This window comes from Scardinius erythrophthalmus (assembly GCF_964197995.2).
Source record: "Scardinius erythrophthalmus genome assembly, chromosome: 6".
Classification (NCBI taxonomy): Eukaryota; Metazoa; Chordata; class Actinopteri; order Cypriniformes; family Leuciscidae; genus Scardinius; species Scardinius erythrophthalmus.
The window spans coordinates 3,964,685-3,984,907 of record NC_138226.1 but is presented as its reverse complement, the minus strand read 5'-3'; the positions used below and the strand labels follow the sequence as shown (position 1 = coordinate 3,984,907).

Genomic DNA, 20,223 nt, shown 5'->3' with positions numbered 1-20,223 from the left:
TAATGCGCCACCTGGCTTGAGAAACCCGTTCTCAAAGACTTACTTTTATAGTCATTATTTGGGTAGCACACATATTCTGAATGCCTTCGGCAGAATTCAAATGAGCCATTTTAATCTAGATTAATCTAGATTAATTTCAAAATTAATCTAGATTAATCTAGATTAAAAAAATTAATCTATGCCCACCTCTAATATATATATATATATATATATATATATATATATATATATATATATATATATATATATATATATATATATATATATATACACACACACACACACACACACACACATATACACAATCTTTAATGTTTCTTAAAGAAGTGCTCTTCAAGCCTGCATTTATTTGCTCAAAACTACAGAAAAAAACTGTAATATTGTGAAATATTATTGCAATTTAAAATGATGTTTTTTTTTTTAATTTGAATATTTATTTGTATTAAAATATTAATTCCTGTGATCAAAGCTGAATTTTCAGCATCATTACTCCAGTCTTCAGTGTCACATGATCCTTCAGAAATCATTCTAATATGATGATTTATCATCAAAGTTGGAAACAGTTGAGCTGCTTAATATTTTTTTGGAGCCTGTGATACTTTTTTTCAGGATTAATTGATGAATAAAAAGTAAAAAAAAAAACAATAAAAAAAAAGCATTTATTCAAAATAGAAATATTTTCTAACAATATAACTCTTTACTATCACTTTTGTAAATCATTTTAACACATCCTTGCTGAATAAAAGTATTAATTTCATTTAAAAAAATAATAATAATAATTACTGGCCCCAAACATTTGAACGGTAGTGTATATAGTTACAAAAGATTTCCATTTTAAATAAATGCTTTTCTTTAACTTTTTATTCATCAATGAATCCTGGAAAAAAAGTATCACAGGTTCCAAAGCACAATCGTTTCCAACATTGATAATAAATCAGCATATTAGAATGATTTCTGAAGGATCATGTGACACTTAAAGCTGAACTTTCAGCATCATTACTCCAGTCTTCAATCACAGAATTAAATTATATTTGAATGTATATTAAAATAGAGAACCATTATCTTAAATTGTAATCATTTTTCACAATATTACAGTTTTTTTTCTGTACTTTTGATCAAATAAATTCAGGCTTGATGAGCATAAGAAACTTCTCAAAAGCATTAAAAATACCAATGTTTCCAAACTATATGGTTGTTTCTTTTTTTTATGTTTCATTAAAAAATATCTGTAGCGCCCCCATGTGAAAACCAAAGAAATTGTGTGAATGTCATAACCTGAAATATATATATATTTGTATTTGAAGACTGAAACTTATACTGTTTTCCTTCTCTGTGTCCTCAGGAGATGATTCTGGATTAAAGAGAACTTTTTCTTTTAATGATTTTTACAATGATACCATCAGGTATAAAACGTACAGTCTCCGTTGGATATCAGGTACGACACCTGAGGGCGCTTCACATGGTGCATGTTTTTTTGTGATGACCTCTACATCACCCTGACACACACACTCAATGTCTCATTTTCCAACAGACAATGAATACCTCCACAAAACCAACGAAGGCCATATTTACTTGCACAACGTTGAAACGAAGGAAAGCTCAATATACCTAAGCAACTCAACATTTGTAGGTTGCCTCACATTTCTTTGAGTGTTTGAATGACTCTTCAGTCATCCTCCTTCATAAATTCACGTTAAAGAGCCTTTGATATTGTTTAATGTTGTAAAGCACTTCCAGCATGTTTAACACACACATGTAAAATCCACTTTTGATTTACAGTCCCAAGTGGATGGCACAGATTACATAGTGTCCGCAGATAGAAAATTTGTCATCTTTGAGAGCAATTACTCAAAGGTAACTTGACTGCAATAAAATAAATTACCACTTCATAACACACAAACATTAATATTGTTCATAAGTGATTCTTGCTTACATCTAACACACTTGAAATGCTTCAACAGCAATGGCGACACTCCTTCACTGCCTCCTACCATATCTACAACATGGAGTCTCAGTGAGTAACGATTATTTGCTGCAGCTTTGTAAATTATCCACTTAGTATTACATTAGGGTTGTCAAAATATAGGATAATATATGGAAAAATTGGAAATGTAAGTTTGAAATTGTGATTGCTTGAACATTTCAACAGTTTTTAACAGTATATTTCAAGCTCACTTAGATACTGTAGTTTAGAAAAGTCTAATCTCTGATATTTTTTTATCTCACTGAAAACTAATTAGTATAATTGTTTAAATATATATTACTTGGTGATGTATATTCACTGTGACGCGTCTTGTTTTCTGTTGGATTCAGGGAATTTTTCTCCAAGTTTCAGATTCCACCTGTTACACAGCTCTTAGTTTGGGCGCCAACAGGAAACAAACTGGTGAGTTACAAACAGTAACGCAGACAAAAAAAAAGTAACAGTCACATTCCAGTTATTATATTACATTATTGGAAAGCCCTAATGTTCAAGAATTCCAAAAAAAAAAACAGGATTTATCAGTGTTTTCACCATCACAAAGCAATTTTTTAGCACATCGGAAATTTCAGCAGCTTTTCTTATTATTTGTTTTTAATACTTTCAAAATCAAATTGTATTTATTTATTTTTTTACTGTATATTGTTATGTTTTTTTGTTCTTATGAGAAATAAACAGATTGAATTTAGGCTTTTATTCACATATAAACATTGATCAGTGAACAAACTGAAGCTCAACCGGTTTCACCTTAAGCATTTAAAATATGCAATACCATCACTTAAATTCTCGAAAAGTTTATACTGTACATTACTGTTAAAAATCTGTTAATCTATAGAGAAAACTAATGGTATTTTTACTTTCAGACCCAATGAGTAGAATATAAAACATAACTGTTGAACTCTATATTCTGAACGAAATGTTATTTTATGTTGGGAATCAAAATATACCGGTTGAGCTCTATTGTTTTGATATTGTCAATGCTAATGACCAGACATCGTCCACAGGCTTACGTCTGGGATTATAATATTTACCTCAAAACGACTGCCACTGCTGAGGCCGTACAAGTCACACATAATGGAAAAGTCAATGAAATTCTCAATGGAGTACCAGACTGGGTCTATGAAGGTAACTTGCACTCACACACAGACATCCTCATGTCTATGCATTCATACCTGTTAATCCATCTGCATCTTTTCTTGCTCAATAGAGGAGGTTTTTGCCTCAAACGAAGCCATTTGGTGGTCTCCGCAGGGGAAATATCTGGCTTATCTACAAATTAATGACACTGGAGTTCACCCCATTGAATACTCATTGTATGGAAATGGCCAGTACCCTACCACAGTAATTATCCCCTACCCAAAAGTAAATATCTGAATGTTTCGTAGATTTTCACATTGTCCATGACGAGATTTTATTTCATGACTGTTTGTATGAACAGGTTTTTCTATTTTCCTTTATAATCTACAGACTATTACAAATCCACCCATCATCATTTAGAATAAGAAACTTTTATTATACAGTATGTGTCAAAGTATTCTTCCTTACCACAGCCAAACTTTTAGAAAGTTTAAATTCAAAGTCTGAAGCCAGCAAGAAAAATACTGGACATACAAAAATATTTTCTATAAACTCAATATTATGTTTTTGTTAAAAATGAATACACTTACAAAGTGAAAGTCACACTTATTAGTATTATTTTTAATCTAACAAACCTTTTTCCACTATAAAGAACCTTTTGTGGAATGGAAAGTTTCCATGGATGTTCCCGGTTCAGTAACACTTTATAATAACGTTTAGTTGTAAGTCATTTATAAGTGATTAGTTAATGATGAACTAATCATTTACAAAACATTCATAAATGATTAGCAAGTGATATGCTATCATTTATGAACGGTCATGTTTCATGATGATTAGTTAATCATTTACTAATCACTTGTAAATGACTTGTAACGGAATTTACAAAACATACATAAAATGTTAGTATATCACTTGCTAATCATTTATGAATGTTTTGTGTAAAAATGTAGCATTAAAAACTGCATGGAATAGATACTGTATCTGCTGTTCTTGTATTACAGTTTCATTCAAAGTCTAATTTTGCTACTAAACTGTTGTTCTGCTTGTTCTGTTCTGTTCTGTTCAAAGGCAGGCAGTGTTATTCCCAGAGCAAGGCTGTTTGTAATTGACGTCGAAAATCCATCCAAACAATCAGAAGTGATGGTACCGAAATCTGTCGGATCAGGGTGTGTCCCTCTTATGTTTCTAGTTTCACATTTTCACACAAAGCCTCTATGGCAAGCAGGGCGGGGCGGGGCCGAGAGCCTTGGGAACGGAGCGAGGCCGGTGGTGCGAGTGCTAATGAGCATCACCTACGCCACACCGGTCTCGAGTCTCACGGGTGACGACAGTGAAGGATGAGAGAGGACCAGGCCTGGACTTTATGTTGTTGTGCTTAAGGTTTTATGCGGCAGTCGTCAGTGAGGGGCTGCCCATTTACTTTCATTTTGTAGTGTTTATTTATTGTAATATTAAAGTTAATGTTGAAAGTTTGCTGGTTCCCACCTCTTTCTTCCCTTATCAACAAACTTTGCTACATTGGCAAATCCAGGCCTTGTCCTCTCTAGTCTTGCTCTGTCGTCACTCCTCCTTTTATCCTTCCGGAGCTCCTCCTTAAGACTCGAAAACGCATTATCATTCACGCTACCGGCCTCGTTCTGTTCCCACGGCTCTCGGCCCCGCCCTGCTCGCCACAGCCTGAAACATACGTTTTCACAGCATTAGAGTTCAGCATAATGTCATTTTTATTCTGCTGTTTTCCCAGCGATCACTATCTGAGCACAGTCACGTGGGTCACAGACGAACGACTGGCTGTTCAATGGCTGCCACGCAGACAGGACCGAGTCCTTCTGCAGATCTACGACTACGACGGCACCAACTGGAAAGAAAGCTCGGTGAGAATCAACATTGCAATTGCCTGAGGCAGCGATTCTCTTGTTATGTTGGTCTGGCCAATCAAAGAAATTGTAATACTACCCCATTTCCAGAAAAGTTGGGACAAGAATCTGAGATATGTTAATTCTCTTTAACCTTTATTTAACTGACAAAAGCATAAAAAAAAAGATGGCCAACTTAATTGTTTTTTGTAAATGTAAACACATTTTGATTTTGATGGCTGCAACACACTCCAAAATAGTTGGGACAGAGGCATGTTTACCACTGTGTCACATTCACTTTTTAAATGTTTGGGAATTGAGGATAGGCTACTAATTGTTGCAGTTTTGCAAGTGGAATTTTTGCTCAATCTCGCTTAATACAAGACAGATGCTCAACAGTTTGTGGTCATCAGTCTGATTCTACTTTTTATGATGGGCCATAGAGCATAGAGTACATTTTCAATAGGAGACAGATCTGGACTGCAGGTGTAGAGTGTCTTCGAAACACACTGTTGTGCGGAATGAGACCTAAGATGGCTGAGATGCATAAACCTACCAACGTCCGTTGCTATGATTTTTGGAATGACTTATCGCGAGAGGAAAAAGCTTTAGTCGCATAACATCGGTTAATGGAAATTTCACAATATTTTTTTGTCGATATTTAGAGAAAAAAACGCAAGAGTTTTGTGCAAATCTGTAATGGAAACGCACCTAATGGTACCTTCACACACATACAAGTCACCCATGCCGTTTGCACTGATGCCCCCTCATACAGATGTTTGCATTTGCACCTGTTGCTGATAAAAGTCTGGTTGGTCCCTTTTGTTTTTGGGACTGAGAACTCAATGTACATTTTTCCCAAAAACAAGCTGAAACGTAGACTCATCTGACCACAGCACACATTTCCACTGTGTTTTGAACCATCTGAGATGAGCTCGGGCCCAGAGAGCTCAGCGGCATCTCTGCACTGAACAGATGTATAGCTTTATAGATGTATGTTTTCTAAAGTACTCCTGAGTACATGTGGGTGTATTTAACAGAGTAGCATGATGGTTTATCATGCAATGCCATCTGAGGGCTCAAAAGGTCACGCACATTCAACAGAGGTCTCCTGCCTTGCTCTACACAGACTGACATTTATCTGGATTCCCTGAATCTTTTCAGAATATGATGTATGGTAGATGGTGAAAGGCTAAATTCTTTGTAATCTTGCATGTGATTTTTGAATTTTTTGACAATTTTCTCATGGAATTTGGCATAAAGTGGTGAGCCATGACACATCTTTGCTTGCAAAGACTGAGCCTTTGGTGGATGGTACTATTATACCCAATCACGACGATACACTCACCTATTACCAGTTCACCTGCTTAATGTGGACGGTTTCAAAATAGTTTAACTTGGATATTCTATAATCTTTTTACTTTTATTTTGTCTCTGTCCCAACTTTTTTGGAGTGTGTTGCAGACATCAAAATCAAAATGTGTTTATATTTACAAAATACAATTAATTTGGCCAGTGAAAACATTGGAAATTCTTGTGTCAGTTAAATAAAGGTTAAAAGAGAATTAACAAATCACAGATTCTTGATTTTATTACATTTTACAAAATGTCCCAAATTTTCTGGATTTGGGGTTGAAGTTGAACAATCTTCTTTTTTTTATGAATGCTAATCAGTATTGTTGGAGACTTTGGCACATACAGTAGGGTTCAAAAATGGATGACGTAATACTTTTTAAATATTACTATGAAAAAAATTCTCACCACTTTCTTTCAGCAACAACAGTGAAAACATGAACTGCATTCATTCCATTTTCACTTTAACATATAATAAGGCAGTAAATTACACTCTTACTTGAATAAATGTTGCAAAATCAATACACAAATTAATTAAATGGCTTTTAAATTCAAAAATAATTTTTTGCAGGAATTGTCTACATACCCTCGTGCCATTCCAGATTATCTTCTGAAGTCTTATTATAGCCCTACGTATAAACAGATTGATTTTTCATTATTCATTAAAAAAATCTTCTGTCATGTCAATAATGACACACATGCCATACATAGAAAATACTGTGAACTCAATCTTAAGTGAAAGAAAATGCGCACACACACACAAACACACGTGTATCATCAACTGACCAGGTTTACATATGCAGATATTAAATAAACTTTGAGAACTGGCCAAAACAAATTTGAATTGTGGGATTTAAATAAATATAATTTTTTTCTTTCTTTTTGTACAGAAATTTGAGCAAAAAAGCAAAACTGGATGGGTCGGACGGGTGAGTTCATGCAGCAATCACATAAAACCTTCAAATTGTCTTGATTTAAACTAAAGATGCTGCCATGAAACCTTAATGGTCTGTGTTTCCCCTCACAGTACTTTCCTTCAGCTCCTTACTTTGCTGCAAATAACAACAGTTTTTACAAAGTTATGAGCAATGTCAACGGTTATAAACATCTCCACTATGTGAATGCTGTAAGTAATGTATTATATATATATATATATATATATATATATATATATATATATTTCAGATGTCTTTACATTGTATTACAGGTTATAATGTGCTATATCCGTTAAAACAAAGAAACACAAAGAAACACTGGAGTACAAGCTTAGCAAGTTGTCGGTCTGCCAACTGTGTTGTTTTCTTTGCAGGAAACAGCAACACCCATCACCTCAGGCAAATGGGAAGTGATATACATCTCAAAAGTAACCAAAGATTCCATGTGCGTATGAAATGCGTATATTTTGTCACAAGCTTCTCATGTGTCTTCATGCGCAAACTTTCCTGCACATCTAAAATCTGCTCTTTCCACAGATACTACGTGAGTAATGAACACATGGGAAAACCTGGACAGAGAAACCTTTACAAGTAAAAATACCTTTGTTTCCACAATATTTAAAATATTAAAATAGTCATTTATTTTGCTATACTTCAGCAATGGTATCACAACACTCTCATGCCACTCAAGAGCCAATTATTCACAACCAATTCCTTTACAATAATTGTATTATGATGGATGAATTCGTTAGTTGTTCTGGAATGTCAGCATTCCTCTGATGATGTGGACAGAGCGGCAACATATAATATGCAATACACACATTAGAGCGAGTTTATACAAAAGTATAAAGAAAAGATGACCAACTTAATTGTATTTTATAAATGTAAACACATTTTGATTTTGATGGCTGCAACACTCTCCAAAATAGTTGGGACAGAGGCATGTTTACCACTGTGTCACATTCCTTTTAATTACACTTTTTAAATGTTTGGGAATTGAGGATACTAATTGTTGCAGTTTTGCAAGTGGAATTTTTGCTCAATCTCACTTAATACAAGACAGATGCTCAACGGTTTGTGGTCATCAGTCTGATTCTCCTTTTTATGATGGGCCATAGAGTACATTTTCAATAGGAGACAGATCTGGACTGCAGGTGTAGAGTGTCTTCGAAACACACTGTTGTAGCATGTGCCCCTCATGCAGATGTTTGCATTTGCACCTGTTGCTGATTAAAGCCTGGTTGGTCCCTTTTGTATTTGGGGTTTCGTCAGTGTAGAGACAGTTTATCAAAAAAAATTACAAATTACCCATAATTATCATTATTTATTCACACTTAAAGTTCACCCAAAAAAGAAAATTCTGTCAGTAATTATTCTCCCTCATGTTGTTCCAAGACTTTCGTTCATCTTCAGAACACAAATGAAGATATTTTTGATTAAATCTGAGAGCTGGCCCACTTCTTCATAGGCTGCTTCATAGTCTTACAGAGTTGGAACAACATGAGGGAGAGTAATCACTGACAGAATTTTTTTTTTTGGGTGAACTACCGCTTTAAGTTGTTCCAAACCTGTTTACTGTTATTTTTTCAGTGGATCACAAAAGCATAATTTGATAAATGCAGTCTGCATGCATCCCACAACACAACAACGATTCATGACTATTTAACTTCAACAACAACAACAAAAAAAGCACATGATAAAAACAGTCTCTACTGTAAAGGTTCTTCATTTCTAATTTTCTGTTCCATGGAAAAAAATCTGCACACTTAATTTTCTGTCATCAAAGAACAAAAATCAACAATCATTTTTTAAATGTGTCATTGAAAGAATGCTTGACACTTTCTGCATAGATGTGGCACAGACAACATGCCTGAAAACAAACTAAATGCAAAGGATAGGTTTGGGAGAAAGTGCATTGAAGTAAAAGTTTCTGAATGAAGAAATGTGAGAAAAATTATATACATTAACAAAAATAATTATATGTTCATTATATTTATAAATGCATTTATTTATGCATTAATCTTATTTATACTAAAAATATTTAAATGTATATATACAGTAGTCAACATTTGAAGTGGATCAAAACCTTTCATGAAGTTATACACACATATACATATATACATATACATATATATATATATATTTATATATATAAACAGTGTCCACTGTGTGTGTGTGTGTGTGTGTGTGTGTGTATATATTATATTATAGTATTTTCTGTATATTATAGCCAATTCATCAGCACAAGGCCACACAACACAGTGAAAAAAAAAAAACTGAAATAGTGCACACAAGCTACTAGAAGTAATTTATTCCCAATTTTCTAATGGTTTCCCTTCCCTAATTGTCACTGTGAAATGTTTCCTCAGGATTTCTATAAGCAACAATGGACATTCTGTCCCCGAGTGCGTCACCTGTTCGCTGTACCAGGACAGGTGTCAGTATAACTCGGCTTACTTCAGCCTGAACGCCTCTTACTTCCGTATGGACTGCTACGGTTAGTGAACACGCTTTTACTGCACGCCTGTGCGATTCCCTCAAAACAAACCCCTGAACGATACCGTGGTTGATCTGAGGTGACTGAGAGAGGTAACTGTGTGCTGCTGGTTTCACAGGACCAGGGCTTCCGCTGTTTACACTGATGGACAACAGAGCGCCTGCTAAAGGTTTCTGCTAGCATCGCTCCAATCCAACCCCTTTACAACAGGAGCTAAATACAGGAATAGTTGATATAACATTTCTGATATATATTGTATTTTTTGGGATTAGAGATTCAGGTCCTTGAGGACAATAAGAAACTGGAAAAAATTCTGACTACTGAGCTTCTGATGCCAACCATCAAACGTGCCACAATGAAGATCGCAGGATTCAGTATGTGCAGTATTTTTAAAATATTCCAGGAAAATAGCATTTAGTATCATATTTTTTCTAAAGCCGTTTTTGTTTCTCTCTCTCCAGACCTCTGGTATAAGATGATGTTCCCTCCAAATTTTGACTCGTCCAAAAAGTACCCTCTTTTAATTCAAGTGTGAGTTACATACTTAACTGAACGTATAAATGGACATTTGTTTTCTTTTCTATAACATTACCTTTCAAACGTTTGTGCTCAATACGATTTTTTTTTTACCTCTTTTGTTCACTAAGGCTGCATTTATTTGATAATTCTTTTAAAAATATTATTAGATTAAAATAACTTTTCTATTTGAATATATGTTCAAATCTAATTTATTCCTGTGATTTATCATTACTCCAGTCTTCAGCGTCACATGATCCTTCAGAAATCATTCTAATATGATGATTTGCTGCTAAATAGATATTTATTTTTATCAATATTGTGCTGCTTAATAACGTGGAAACAGAAGCTTAAATGTCAAGCAGCAAATATATTTAAAATTTATTCCATCCTTAATAAGTGTTCATTTCTTTAATAAATAAAAAAAAAAGTGGTGTATGTAATACATTGTACAGTAGTCTCTTAATTAAAATGAGTTCATAAAAGCCACATGCATAATTCAATTCACATTTATTTGTATAGCACTTTTCACAAAACATATTTCAAAGCAGCTTTACAGAAAATAATTTTTTCTACATTACAATTGAGTAATCTATGGAAGCTTGTTTCCGCCACAGAATAAAACATTTTAAGAGATAATTGCGACTTTTTATCTCACAATTGCGAGTTTACTGGCGAGTATCTGGCAATTCTGACTTTATTTTTCAGAATTTCGAGATATAAAGTCAGAATTGCGTGAAATAGTCGCAATTGCGTGTTATAAGGTCAGAATTCTGACTTTTTTCTCGCAATTGCGACTTTATAACACGCAATTGGGAGATATAAAGTCAGAATTGCATGATATAAAGTCGCAATTGCGTGTTATAAAGTCAGAATTGTGAGAGAAACTATTCCGAGGTAAAAAAAAAAAAAGTCCGTCTTTTTTCCCCCCTTAGAAGTGGACTTTATATCTCACAATTGTGAGTTTATATCTCACAATTCTGAGAAAATATGTCAGAATTGCGAGATATAAACTCGCAATTGCGTGTTATAAAGTCAGAATTGGGTGATATAAAGTCGCAATTGCGAGAAAAAAAAATCAGAATTCTGACTTTATAACACTCAATTGCGACTTTATATCTCGCAATTCTGACTTTATAACACGCAATTCTGACTTTATAACACGCAATTGCGTCTTTATTTCACACAATTCTGACTTTATATCTCGCAATTCTGAGAAATAAAGTCAGGATTGCGAGATGTAAACTCGCCAATTGTGAGATAAAAAGTCGCAATTATCTTTCTTTTTTTTGTGGCGGAAACAAGCTTCCATAGTAATCAGTGATGACTGTCCCCAAGTAATGTCAGAAATGTACAGTTCTAAGATAATACAAATCACGCAGTTTGCTAACATCATGTATTCATTTAGCTAATTAAAGCAACTATTGTGATTTGAGATCATAATGATAACAATATATAGACATTTTGGCAGTTGTGGATCTCTTCACAGGTGTTGGGTCATCCGATATATAATTACAAAATGAGCAAAATGCTGTTTAAAACAATTTTAGCTGAGGTATAGTATCATAATATGTCAGCTACCCAAACTGCATTAAAGAAAGTTTTATTCCATTATAAAAAAAAAAAGACATGACTTTTTTTAGTATTTCTCTAATATAAGAGTTTTTTCACGGTCACGTTGAAGGTACGGCGGGCCAGCCAGCCAGAACATAGATTACGTGTTTCGACTGGAGTGGGCCACGTACCTGTGCAGCACGGAGAAGGTGCTCATCGCCAGCTTCGACGGCAGGGGAAGCGGTTTCCAGGGCGATGAGATAATGCACGCCATCTACGAGCGACTGGGAACGTACGAGGTGGAAGATCAGATCTCGGCCGTGAGGTGAGGCGAGGGAACGATGTGCACACGCTCGTGATGACGAGAATCGTTTAGCCTGATGTAACTCTCAGACGGATGAGAGATGCGAGTCGAAGTGTCACTGAGCATGTGTCAAATGAGGTTGAACGAGGTCAAACACTATGAGTTGACTGAAGGCAACTTAAGAGACAAACTACTTTCTACAAAATATGTATTCTACCGATGTAGTCATTTTGTTTTGGAATATCTTCATAATTGCTTTTCTTGTGACTTTGTGTTTAATTGCAGAAAATTCATTGAAATGGGTTTCATTGACAAAGACAGAATTGCAATGTGGGGTTGGGTAAGTGCAATGCTTTCATTTAAAAGACACAGAAGAGATTTGAAACTTTAAATACGAGGTTTTGACTAATGATTGGAATAATTCTCTTTTTTTTTATTATAAAGTCTCTTCTGCTCACCAAGGCTGCATTTATGTGATCAAAAATACAGTAAAAATAGTGAAATATTACCTTTTCAAATAAATGTTCACTATCTGAATATATTTTAGAATGTAATTTATTCCTGTGATCAAATCTGAATTTTCAGCATCATTACTCCAGTCTTCAGTGTCACATGATCCTTCAGAAATCATTCTAATATGCTAATTATTGCTGTTCAATTATTAATAATGGTTATCAATGTTGAAAATGTTTAAATATTTTTAAATATTTTTTGCAGCTTAATATTTCTGTGGAAACTAATATTTTTTTCAATATTCTTAAAAAAAAAAAAAAAAATTCAAACAGAATCATAAATTACTTTAGTGTCACTTTTGATCAATTTAATGCATCCTTGCAGAATAAAATTATTTATTTCCTTTTCTTTCTGGTAGTGTATCACAGTTTCAACAAAAATCTGAAGCCGCAAAACTGTTTTCATCATTGATAATAATCAGAAATATTTCTTGAGCAGCAAATCTGCAAATTAGAATGATTTCTGAAGGATCATGTGACACTGAAGACTGGAGTAATGATGCTGAAAATTCAGCTTTGATAGCATGAATAAATTAGGTTTTAAAATATGTTTAAATAAAAAGTTATTTATTTTAAATTGTAACAATATTTCACAATTTTACTGTTTTGGCTAATTTGACTAATTATGAAACGTCTGTCTTGCTCAGTCATATGGCGGCTATGTGACGTCCATGGTTCTGGGATCAGGAAGTGGACTGTTCAGATGTGGAATCGCTGTGGCTCCGGTTGCAAAGTGGGAGTATTATGGTATGGATTTTCTGATTTATGATATAGATTAACCACAAACAATTTAGCAGACTCAACTCACACGCTGCGTTCTTCACAGACGCCGTATATACAGAGAGATACATGCATCGCCCCGAGGAGAACTTGGAAAGATATCAAGTAAGTTAATCTGTAAGAAAACACATGTCAGGATTATGAACAGTGATCAATAGTTCTTCATATATGTGGCTGATTTGCTTGTTTGCAGAATTCAACGGTGACCGACAGGGCACAAAATTTCAAGTCGGGTCAATACATGTTGGTGCACGGCACTGCAGACGGTAAACAATTTAATCTAAACCTGAGAATAGACAAACGGCAATGAAAAGTTTATAAATCTGTATTAAAGGGATGGTCGGAGTAAAATCAACCTAGGGTCCTTTGCACCATGACCTCGAGCCAAACACCCCCCCAGAAGCCTTTTTCCCCTTGGTTGAACATTATTAAAGTTAGAGCTTATTTAGAGATATCAGCCGGATGGTTTAGTGCAGGCGCTAATGGATCCAAGGCTGTATCTCGTAAATTACCCCACTAATAATGCCCAGAATGGTACCAAACTTCTACAGTAGTACAAATAGGTTCTGTACTCATAAAACGAGGCATTGGAAAGTTTGTAAGTACATCAGGAGTTTATTTAAATAACACTTGCCTGACGGCTCATGCTACCGCTAACCCGGACGTCGACGTCACTTCAGTGAGTTGAGAAAAGCACGTAAAAGTCCTGCAGAAAGCGATGCATAAGGATGTAGTGTAACGACACCCAGTTCCAGGAATGCACTAATATTTTGTTGGTAGTACCAGTTTGCAACAATTATTAGTGAACACTAAGTTGTCAACACTTCGGAAAAATAATAATTCGTTGTTACACTACATCCTTATGCATCGCTTTCTGCAGGACTTTTACGTGCTTTTCCTAAACCACTGAAGTGACGTCGACGTCCGGGTTAGCGGTAGCATGAGCCATCAGGCAAGTGTTATTTAAATAAATTCCTGATGTACTTACAAACTTTTCAATGCCTCGTTTAATGAGTACAGAACCTATTTGTACTACTGTAGAAGTCTGGTACCATTCTGGGCATTATTAGTGGGGTAATTTACCAGATACAGCCTTGGATCCATTAGCGCCTGCACTAAACCATCCGGCTGATATCTCTAAATAAGCTCTAACTTTAATAATGTTTGACCAAGGGAAAAAAGCTTCTGGGGGGAGTGTTTGGCTCGAGGTCATGGTGCAAAGGACCCTAGGTTGATTTTACTCCGAACCATCCCTTTAAGAATCTGATTGATTGACTGATATAAAACCTAGTGGTTTTAAAAAAAAAAAAGGTACAAAAGCTGTCATTGGGCTGGCACCAATTTTGAAAGGTGTTCTGCCCCAGTGACAGCTTTTGTACCTCTTTTTCTGGAACAAAAAATAATTTTCCTGACATGTTTTCTTGCTGTTTTGACTTCACTACCCCAGACAACGTCCACTTTCAGCAGGCTGCTCAAATTTCCAAGGCCCTGGTGGAAAATCAAGTAGACTTTGAAGCAATGGTGAGTATTAATGAATGGATGAGGGTGATGAAAAACATTTTAATCGAGCTCTGACATGTCTTGCTCTCTCTAAAACGATGTAACCCTGTTTTTCAGTGGTACACCGATAAGGATCACAGTCTGTCTGGCAAAGCACGTTACCATCTCTACACACACTTGAACCATTTTCTGCAGAACTGCTTTGCTGAGAACAAATAAACGGCATTGATGCGTTATGTAAACAAAAAATGTTCCTCTTCCATTGACAAAACACTGTTGATGACAGATGCTTTACATGTTAGTCTGTATATAGAACATCTTATGTTGATTTTGTATTGTTATTTTTATATTGCTTAACGTGATATTTTTATTAGCTGTTGTTTTTGTATCACATTGCTGTGATGGTAACTCACTTTACCAACTTAAAGTAAAATGAATGTAGTTTATATGACAGACTTTTGTCATGTTTCATGTGTCTACATTTACACATTGATTGTGGAATCTATAGTTTATGCGCTTGTGTTTATGCACTGACTTCTATGTGTGATTTGAGCATGTCTGTTAGAAACCTGATCAACTGAAACATTCTGGATTTGGATGACTTAGTCTTCTGACTCATGTTTCATATATCCTGAAATCTGAACAAAATAAAAATAAATATTTCTGTGTGTGAACTGAAGGAAGTCTGTGTCTGGATGCTTAATTTCTTTTTATCTATTTTACATATTATACACAGCCAAACAGTCTGTATCAAACAGTCTGTATCATGGTATGAACAGTGCCACCTGCTGGTTTAACTATTAAAATGTATGCCATATTGACGTTGCCCAAGAGCACAGATAATATCCTTCAGAACATTTCTAAATTTAACATCACTGATGTTATAGATACATCAGCTGAAACCCACATGAATCAAGGGACATTAACATTGTGGAATAATGTACAGTTAGCCAATCACGATAGCAAAATCAGGACCTCAAGTGATGCTTTTTACAGGGCTTTTCAACAAATAATTAGACAAAATATTGATTTGAGTTTCATTTATTTAATTATGCACAGACTGATAAGACAACTCACGTCATAGTTTAACATAGCACAGCTTAAAAACTATGAGTTTAAGAGTTTAAAATCAGTTTTCTGTGATATTTTTGGTTGTGATTATTCAACCATAATTTATGGTTGATCTCTGGAATTAATTTCTGATCATTCGGAGGTCAAATATAAATATTTCTGAATAATGAGGCACCGCTCCAGTAGGAAACCAAATAATGCTGATGTTCTGCCTCTTCACCGTCTCCTCAAATCAAATCAATATTTCCATTTATTTATTTTTTCCAGGTTTTTGCACCTAAACCACTCATGTGTGTCCAACTACTTTTTTGCAGCACCAATTATGCTTTCAAACAGACCAAAGCATGAACAGAGTTGTTGTAACTACTACAAAAGCATCAATGTTACTATTCGTTCTGTTAAGAATCCTCAGGGGAATTCACTGTATAATAATAAGATAAAAATAAATACAAATAAATAAATAGAGTTAAATGCAATTACATTGATCTCTGTGAGACTGAGGCATTTCGGTAAATAACACTTGATCCAATCTTAAGAATTTAGGAAGCATTTAAAAATAAAGACATGCAGCCTCAGTTTACGATAAACATTTCTATAATCAATGCATAACTAAATATAAATACGATGCAAATGACAACGGAACAGAACTGACATATATTCTACATAGTTAAAGTTCATGATATATAATTTTTAAAACCTAAAAGTTTATAGGCACAAAAACGATTAAGAAAAGTGAGGTTACTGAGAAAAGATCTTGCAGCAATTTGATTTTATATATATATCTAATGCAATGTAGACTTTTTTTTTTTTTTTTTTAAGTATGACTTAAATGTCCAAATACTTCCTGTTTGGAAGGATACTTATTTTAGGATACCTATTTCCTTCCTAAAAAAAATATATATATATATATTGTAAAACTCCCTGAAATTGTGACAGAAAATATAAATTGATTTCTCACAAAAAGAAAGAAAGCTTTGCAGAGCACAAACATCACTTCCTGGAAATCTGACTGAATGTTTCTCATCCTGAAAGTACTTGTGCAATTATTTGCTTTAACAGGACAAAATCATGTTTGATTTTCCCCTAAAGTGACTTTTTGACCATTTCCCCCGTCTCTTTTTAAAACACACACTGATGCATTGAGATTAATGGATTGAAACTAATGTGTGTGTGTGTGTGTGTGTGTGTGTGTATCATGCCACCTGGGCATCACTATATAAGACTCAGAACATCAGGCTGGGACTGTGAAATCGCACTGGGAGCCAGGAAGGTGAAATCAGCGAGACAGCATCAAAATCGTTGAGTATATTTCTCCGTGACGACCCAACAAAAATCAAGGTGAGTCTGAGAACTCTTTGGCTCTATACTATATCTTTACAGGTAGAATGCATGAACGCTTTACTGAGTCGCTGTACGGTCTGCGTCCTCAGGTAAGATGATGGTAAGGGTCTACTACGCCTTCATTGGACTTTTACTTCTCATCTTGATCCAGAGCAGCCTGCAGATTCCCATACAAGACACGGAAGAAAACACCAGGTACGAGCAACTGAATTATTATGCATTATTTCATTTTTTAATGGCCTCTAAAATTGTTTGATTGTTCCCTTTATAATCAAACACAACCTGGGACACATTTAACCTCAAAATAAAAAAGGAACTCTATGGTGAAAATCAAGCATATTTTTAGGTTATTTTATTTTATTTTAATGACAATTAAATGTCAAATTTTACTGTGAAATGTGCAATTTTATAGCTTCACAGGCTATTACGTGGCAGATCCAGATTCAACATCCAGCAAACATTTTATGTGAAAAGTGTTTAACTGTCATAGAAATAATTTCATAATGCAAAACATTTCTGTCAAAATGAATGCATTTTTCCTTTCTTTTTTGATTTTGGGGTGAAATGTGACCCAGGCGTGCTCTTGATGGGTTTTTCTTTTTGGAGAATGACGTATATGACGTTGATTTTTCAGCTTTATGTCTGAGGAAGTACTATTTAATGACCCAAGAGAAGTAAACAACATGAAGAGACATTCAGAAGGCACGTTCTCAAACGATTACAGTAAATACCTGGAGACCAGGAGAGCACAAGACTTCGTTCAGTGGTTAATGAACTCCAAAAGGAGCGGGTAAGTTTAGAAGGTCTGGAAATTCTTTCAAAAGATTTAAGAAGAAAAAAAAAAATGACATCCAACCATATCCATCTTAAAATATTATTATTATTTATTTTTTTATTTTTTTACATGACATGTCAATCGTCATGTAAGAGAAGTTGCATGAAAAAAAATTTGTAATTGTAATTTGAAATGTAATTATGAAAATAGAAAAATATGTTTTTCACTCATTGGAAATTAATTTCAAGTAATTCCCACATGACGTGAATACAGGTTAAAATAAAATCACCAAATGGTGATAATTTAAATAAGTAGCCTACATTTACACTATCATTCAAAAGTTTTGACTTGGTAAAAAAAGTATGTTTTTGAAAGAAGTCCCTTATGCTCACCAAGGCTGCATTTATTTAATCAAAAATACAGCAAAATTGTGAAATATTATTCCAATTTAAAATAACTGATTTTTTTATTTGAATATATTGCAAAATGTAATTTATTCCAGTGATCAAAGCTGAATTTTCAGTATCATTACTCCAGTCTTCAGTGTCACATGATCCTTCAGAAATCAATGTTGAAAACAGTTGTGCTGCTTCATATTTTTCACAGGATTCTTTGATGAATATAAAGTTTTTTCAGCATTTATTTGAAATTGAAATATTCTGTACCATTATAAAATGTCTTTACTCTAAAAAAAAACGAAAGTATACAAGTATATAGTTTATTATAAAGAATATCAGCCTTTCTAACTAAACATGCGTTCTCCCCCAGAGTCCCCACACGACGCCACGCAGACGGCACGTACACCAGTGATGTCAGCTCCTATCTGCAGGACCAGGCGGCAAAAGAGTTCGTGTCCTGGCTGAAAACAGGGAGAGGGCGACGCGACTGAGGATTCTCCACACACTACCCTGCATAACTGTGATATTCTACGATACTCTGTTTTATAATGACTAGTGCTGTCAGTTCCATCGAATCATGCAAATAAACCTTTCCTCAAATGAAGCACTTGGTCTTTTGGTTTTTAAGCGATTCTGTAAATCAATTAAAAACAATAAAACGTTCAGTTGAGAATAAAAGTGGTTAAAAATGGATTGCACATACATTGTGTTTTGTGCATTCACTTGTTGGCTTTTTGACAATACCTGAATTTGTAGATGTATTTAAAAATCAATTTTTCTGATTCAGTCTATGTCATGTTAACATTCTTGCATATTGTTTGGTCTGTGTTTGGACATTTACTTTAGTTTTAATGATACATTATTTTGCTACTGTCACTTGCCCAATGTAAAATCTGAGTCTGAATGCAAAACCCATTGAGTAGCAGCAGTTTAAGAGGATAACCTTCAGTTCATTTAACGTATGAAAAGAATCTGACACATTTACTTCACTGTCCCTTTGAGAAAACATTCAACATTCAGACTTCATAAGCAGTTATAACGCTATTTGTCAAGATGACACGCAAGCAAATGCTGCAAATCAAACACAATCCATGTGGGAAAGCAACTGCAATCAAACAGAATAACCATGTGTCAAATGGCTTCAATCGTTCTGTCAGGATAACAAACAGAATTCAGAGTTCAACTCCACTCAGGTACCTTTTCCAATGATCTTCCTCCATAATCCATGAGGAGAACTTACTTCAGCGCTGTAAGCTGGCCTGATGTGTCACTTCTGCTTACCTTAGCGTATCTGACATGGCACTGACAGAAGATGGGAGTCGCCAAAGCCTTGTGGAAATGTGTCAATTATCCAGCACTGTCAGGCATCCTGGGGCCGCACGTCTCCGGTCCTTCAGCTCGAGGAAAACAGCGCTGATGCCAGAGATGCAGTCCGTCCTGGGAGCAGGTCTCTCTCTCTGAGCCGTCAGCTGATGCTACAAACCATCTGTTCGCCAAAAAAAAAACTAAATATCAAGCCAGCACGTTCACTCCGTTTTAAAGGAGAACCTAAATATACTTAATACATACTGTATAACAGTTATTTGTCAAGGCAAAATATTGCAAACTCAAGCTACATGCACTTGGAACTACTTATGATTATTATATGGTCCATTATTCATCAATTTTGAGCTTGACAGCTTCCTATGTTATAAACAAAAGCAATTATTTGAAATACAAATCTTTTGTAATTTTGTCTTTGTCACCATTGATAAATGTAATGTATCCTTGCTG

The 20,223-nt window shown here is 34.8% G+C and overlaps 2 protein-coding genes across 2 annotated transcripts in view; both read left to right on the top strand.

Annotated features, from left to right (window-relative positions):
- Window positions 1–15,546, top strand: part of fap (fibroblast activation protein, alpha) — an 18,261-nt gene extending 2,715 nt beyond the window's left edge. The window contains exons 3-26 of the mRNA XM_081367577.1: window positions 1,343–1,435; window positions 1,532–1,626; window positions 1,780–1,854; window positions 1,962–2,014; window positions 2,314–2,386; window positions 2,986–3,106; window positions 3,189–3,343; window positions 4,127–4,224; window positions 4,803–4,932; window positions 7,158–7,196; window positions 7,295–7,393; window positions 7,577–7,647; window positions 7,740–7,793; window positions 9,572–9,699; window positions 9,818–9,868; window positions 9,972–10,073; window positions 10,161–10,230; window positions 11,900–12,094; window positions 12,359–12,413; window positions 13,233–13,332; window positions 13,412–13,470; window positions 13,559–13,631; window positions 14,813–14,886; window positions 14,983–15,546. Coding sequence (XP_081223703.1) covers window positions 1,343–1,435; window positions 1,532–1,626; window positions 1,780–1,854; window positions 1,962–2,014; window positions 2,314–2,386; window positions 2,986–3,106; window positions 3,189–3,343; window positions 4,127–4,224; window positions 4,803–4,932; window positions 7,158–7,196; window positions 7,295–7,393; window positions 7,577–7,647; window positions 7,740–7,793; window positions 9,572–9,699; window positions 9,818–9,868; window positions 9,972–10,073; window positions 10,161–10,230; window positions 11,900–12,094; window positions 12,359–12,413; window positions 13,233–13,332; window positions 13,412–13,470; window positions 13,559–13,631; window positions 14,813–14,886; window positions 14,983–15,084 — 2,165 coding nt within the window. The 3' untranslated portion in view covers window positions 15,085–15,546. The remainder of the gene's footprint in view (window positions 1–1,342; window positions 1,436–1,531; window positions 1,627–1,779; window positions 1,855–1,961; window positions 2,015–2,313; window positions 2,387–2,985; window positions 3,107–3,188; window positions 3,344–4,126; window positions 4,225–4,802; window positions 4,933–7,157; window positions 7,197–7,294; window positions 7,394–7,576; window positions 7,648–7,739; window positions 7,794–9,571; window positions 9,700–9,817; window positions 9,869–9,971; window positions 10,074–10,160; window positions 10,231–11,899; window positions 12,095–12,358; window positions 12,414–13,232; window positions 13,333–13,411; window positions 13,471–13,558; window positions 13,632–14,812; window positions 14,887–14,982) is intronic.
- Window positions 15,547–17,371: 1,825 nt separating this feature from the next.
- Window positions 17,372–18,941, top strand: gcgb (glucagon b; the record flags this gene model as incomplete). The annotated part of the gene is made up of 3 exons (XM_081367899.1): window positions 17,372–17,472; window positions 17,912–18,067; window positions 18,821–18,941. 3 exons carry the CDS (start codon window positions 17,372–17,374, stop codon window positions 18,939–18,941), a joined length of 378 nt encoding a protein of 125 aa, XP_081224025.1.
- Window positions 18,942–20,223: the final 1,282 nt, after the last annotated feature.